General features: G+C 34.5%; 1 protein-coding gene across 1 annotated transcript; it reads right to left on the bottom strand.

The window, feature by feature from the left end:
- Positions 1 to 274: 274 nt before the first annotated feature.
- On the bottom strand, positions 275 to 3,685 carry LOC133703119 (probable LRR receptor-like serine/threonine-protein kinase At3g47570). Its single transcript, XM_062127548.1, has 2 exons — positions 928 to 3,685; positions 275 to 758 (listed from the first exon to the last, which is right to left on the bottom strand). The coding sequence occupies exons 1-2, from the start codon at positions 3,587 to 3,589 to the stop codon at positions 406 to 408; spliced, it is 3,015 nt and encodes a 1,004-aa protein (XP_061983532.1). The 5' UTR covers positions 3,590 to 3,685; the 3' UTR covers positions 275 to 405.
- Positions 3,686 to 5,394: the final 1,709 nt, after the last annotated feature.

The following is a 5,394-nucleotide window of genomic DNA, read 5'->3' as shown; positions in this document are numbered from 1 at the left end:
GGATGAGGTTGAAGAATGTCTTCAAGGCAATCAAAGTATTCCCACCATTGGCCGAACCAATTTGGTAAATTTGTAGTTTTTGTGGAAAGGATAAAATAAAATAGCCATGAAGTACTACTCTTAGAGTTTTGGAGAAATAACGTATTAAGTCATGTCTATTGATAGTTCCAATAAAAATAGGATTGACAATCGTTTGAAAGTTTGGATTGAAAACTGATTGGAATATGTGTGCGCGTGTATATATATATATATATAAATATATATATGCGCAGAATGGGCAGAAAAGATTATTGACAAAAGAAAATAGTTGATCTACATTCTATCGAAAGAACTGAGTAAAAGAGTGGAGCACATCATCATCAAGCATACACAGAACTAGGCACGTCATTCCGTGGTAATGTAATATCAGGTTCCAAGAAGTTCGTTTCTGGCAGAAAATAGTTGGGCTATAACATCAGCAATGCCCATCCGTTCCTGTGGCGACTCGACAGAACAGGAGATTCCAGTTGTAAATACCGAGACCAGGCACTTAAGAACTCTATTTTGCTCGATAGAATTCCCTTCAAAATTTATTTGAGGAAGAGTAGGATCTGCAATCTGCAACACTTTCTCAGGCAAAAATGTCTTGACATAGCCATGAAGGTTCAGACCATTAAACAGGTCATCAGTTGGTCTCTTTCCTGTAAACATCTCCAGCAAGAGTATGCCAAAGCTGTATACATCACCATATGCTGACACTTCGTTACTCGCACCATACTCTACAATCATAATCATAAGATGGGAAGTAAGTTTGCTACGGAATACAGCAAGCAGTAGCATGAAAAATTTAAAGTGTTTAGAGAAATTTGAAGAAACAGCGGCATGAAAATATGATATTAAAATGAAAAAGAATCCGATGAACAGAACAATTGTATGTACAACATTTACCAGGGGGAGCATAACCAATGGTCCCTCTTATTCCAATGGAGCTTGATGGGTTCGTCGAATGGTCAAGGGTGTCTTCGAGAAGGAATTTTGCTAACCCAAAATCACCTAAATGGCCAACCATTTCGTCATCGAGAAGAACATTGCCTGGTTTGAGGTCACAGTGAACTATTTGTTTTTCACATTGATGATGAAGATAGTCGAGTGCGTGGGCAACATCGATGGCAATGTTTAGTCTCTGCGAAAGATCTAGAATCCCCCGCACCTCATCTGTTGCAGGCAGCCAGGTTTCCAAACTCCCATTAACCATGAATTCATACACCAAAGCCTTGAAATCATTCCCATGATAATCAACACCTGAACATGCTGTCACTACCTTAACTAGATTTCGATGTCTGACGTTTCGCAGAGCCTCACATTCAGCCATGAAACTCTTAGAAGCTCCTTGACGCGTTAGGTTAAGCACTTTGACAGCAACAGTTGTTCCATTATGATCAAGAATTCCTTTATAGACAGAGCCAAAGCTGCCAGTACCAATTAAATTGATCGAGGAGAATCCATTTGTAGCTTTTAGGAGACTTTGATAAGACACCTTCAATAGCACATTCCCATCAGAGCTTGGAGTGAATTCTCTTCTTTTCTTTCTTGACCAGAAAAGAAATAAACAAGTGATAAGTACTGCCACCGCTAGAAGCAAGGAAATCACAAAGATTGTTATCTTCATTTTTAGGCTCAACCTCTTCGGGTGTTTGAAATTGCATGGAGGAAGCTCAAAATCAGGTGTGCCACCGCATAGCTTGCTATTCCCAATGACTGAAGTTGCTGTTGCATTCTTGAAAACTCCTCTAAAAGGTACCATCCCTTCAAAATTATTATAAGATAGGTCCAAAATTTCCAAGGACCTGAAATCTTGGAAAAATTCTGGAATTTTCCCTGACAAATTGTTATGAGAAAAATTGAATTCTTGAATGCCTCTCAGGGTACTCAAGGAGGAAGGGACGGAACCTTCAAAAAAGTTGGCATCCAAGTACAAGAATTGCAGACTTATACAATGTGCAAGACTACTAGGAATCTTACCTGATATCATATTCCCAGAAATAGCAAAAATTTCTAGATTTTCCAAATTTCCTACTTCCTTTGGTAGGGAGCCAGACAAATGGTTTCGAGATAAATCAAGATTAATTGACAGGGAGGATAGTCCAAATATGCCAGGGGGTATGCTACCGGTAATATAGTTTCCAGAAAGATCCAACTCTAACAATTTGTTGCAGTTTGCTAGACTTGAAGGGATGCTGCCTTGAACATTGATGTCATTTAAATAGAGTCCAATTAACTTTGTCAGGTTTCCTAGAGAAGATGGAATATGCCCTGAAAAATTATTCAATGCAAGACCCAATATTTCTAGATTTTGAAGCTTCCCAATGGTAGAAGGAATGATACCTGAAAGGTGGTTGTTTTGTACTTCAAAATCATTCAAGCTGATGAGATTCTCTATTCCATCAGGGATGCTCCCAAATAATAGATTGCTGTCTAGGCCCATGACTTCCAGTGTAGTTGACAAATTGCTGATTTGTGGAGGCAGCTGTCCTTGAAAGTTATTTTGCGTTATAATCAAGTGCTGTAGGTTTGTGGCATTGGTCAAAGAGGAGAGAAAGCTCAAGTCATTGGCTTCCCCACTTCCCAGATTGTTGGAGGCAATGGTTATTGAAAGAAGCCTTTGTAGCTTTTCCAGTGAAGGCATTTTTCCTGTAAGCTTGTTTAGGTTTAACTGTAGCATTTCAAGATTTGATAAATTGGATATTGAAACAGGAACACTTCCAGTGAATTGGTTAGAATAGATGGAAAAGAATTCAAGATTTGGAAGGGAAATGCCCAGATCAGGGGGGAGATTGCCTTGGAAATGGTTAAGCCCTACTTGGAAAGTCCTTAATGAAGAGAGATTGAGCATGGAGGGAGGTATGGTACCTGAAAATCTATTATTAAACAATGATAAAACCCTGAGGTTTACCAATTTGCTTAAAGTAGCAGGGAGATTCCCAAACAAGTTATTATCATCTAGCCATAGTTCTTGGAGGGATGATATGTTCCCTAAAGATGGAGGGATAGTTCCTATAAGGTTGTTGTCGTCTATATAGAGGTCTGTGAGCTTCAAGAAGGAGCCAAACTCCTTAGGAATTTCTCCTATCAGCTTGTTGTTATCTAATATGAGTGAAACGAGGTTATAGCAACTAGACATACTAGCAGGAATTTCACCAGTAAAGGAATTATTATGTAGTGCTAGTATTTGCAATCTATGCAAGTGGCCAATTTGTGCTGGGATTTCATGACTGAAGTTGTTGTGTTGAAGGTATAGGTTTCTTAAAAAGCTCAGATTGCCAATATATGGTGATACGGAACCTGACAGTTTAAGGGACTGCAGATCCAGCACCGCCACCCTTTGGTGCTTCTGACTGCATGTGACACCGAACCACTGGCAGAAGTGGATGCTGCAATTCCACAAGCGCATGATTCCAAGAGGATCATGGGTTATTTTGGACTTGAAATCCAGCAAGGCTAGTCGGTCGGTCTCATTCCTGCCGATTAACAAGGCAGAGGACGTGAAACACAAGAGGAGAAGAACAAAGGCATGGGGGCAGAAGACTGGAGAAGGCACTAAAAAACCCATTGAGAACAATAGCTGAAGGTTTTGAGTGGTATTACTGGGAGCTTTTAGGCAGTGATAAAGGCCAAGGGTTAAGCTAGTTTGGCAGTGAACAAGGAGAAGGAAATATATAGTAATAAGATGAGAATTTTAACAGCAAATATGAAAATTGGACCATCAAAAGTGGAAGTGAACTAAAGAGTAGTTCCGACTTTCGAGTGTGGAAAGGGCCATCAAAAGTACGATGAACAAGATACGATAAGGCCGCACTGTCAAGAATATGACTTGTTTGGTGGGCCATAATTATTATTATAATTGCAGCACCACAAGAATTCTATGGCCGGGGCAGTCAAGAAGGTGTTTTCATTTCTTTTTCTTTACATTTTTTTTTACTTTTACACTTTTAATATTTATTATTCTACTCCTAATCTATTTATATCTATTTTTTTAAAAATTATTAAATAAGTACTAAGAAAAAAGGATTTTATTATAGTAATTATAACATTGTTTCATTCTTCAATTACATTAAAAATTAACTTGAGATTTTATATATTTTTATTTTTTCATATAATCTTTACTATATTTTATTATATATAAATATAAAATTTTTTATTTACAGTTTTTTATTTAATATTAGAAAACACTTAGAAACACATACACATTAATTATTCTACATTAGAAAAAAAATTATTGACTTGGAGTGCAATTGATTAGACATATTAATACTTTGTTTTTGTTTTTTTATTTATGGGTATAAATAATTCTCAATGTTTTGAAAAAATTATCTAACCCACAATAAAAAATAGGTCAAATAACTAGTTTAATCTAATTTTAATAAATATTAAATCAAATTGAATTAGTCATTTTTTAAAAAAATGAAAAGGAATATGTATAACATTTATATTATAATTATTTAATATATCTATACATACTTCAAGTGTATATATATTATTTTTAATTTTTCATTAAGTGATAAAAGAATTGATATTCAAACTTTAATAAATAGATTATTGATAAATAAATTTTTTTATATGTAAATAATAAATAAGACACAATATAATAAAATATGACTTGAATACCATCACTATCGTAGAAATTCCACTAAAAATGTTTAATACATTCGTACTTATATATATATATATATATATATATATATATATATATATATCTCCTCTTGTTTATGACCCCATCCCCCCCTCCCCGCGACTAGAGTGAGACAATCTTGGTGGGGTCCGCACAAGACTGAGAACTAAAAAAGGATAATTTGCTTTCACATTTCTAGTAATTTGCTTACACACACATAAAGTGAAAAGTTTGAGTGAAAATTCATTTTTATTATTATTTATATGAATAATTATTGCGGTAGCAGTTATGGTTGTAATTTGAAAAAAATTATTTTATAAAAAATATTTTTAGTTGAGGTTAGTTTGAAAAAATAGATGTTTGGTTAAAACTGTAGTTGAAATTGAGGTTGAACAAAAATAGTTTAATGTGTTTGGTTAAAAGAATGCTTTTTAAATTGAGGTTATAAAATAATATATATATATATATATATATATGATTTTTAATTTAAATATTATAGTTTTAACTACTGCTGTTATATCATGAAATAAAAATAAAAATAAAAATTAAACTTTTTTTAAATGGGTCGGATCCGACAAGAACAAAATTGGGATTGCGATCAAATTCTGCAAATGCTACGTCATCAAGCGATCTCCTTCTAATTTTTTGAATAAAATACAATTAAAAATAAAAATAAAAATATTTTTTTTTAACTGGGTCAAACCCGGCAAGAACAAAATTTGAGATTGCGATCAAATTCTGCAAAT

The sequence above is a fragment of the Populus nigra genome, chromosome 9 (assembly GCF_951802175.1).
Source record: "Populus nigra chromosome 9, ddPopNigr1.1, whole genome shotgun sequence".
Classification (NCBI taxonomy): Eukaryota; Viridiplantae; Streptophyta; class Magnoliopsida; order Malpighiales; family Salicaceae; genus Populus; species Populus nigra.
This window is presented reverse-complemented; position numbering and strand designations above follow the sequence as displayed.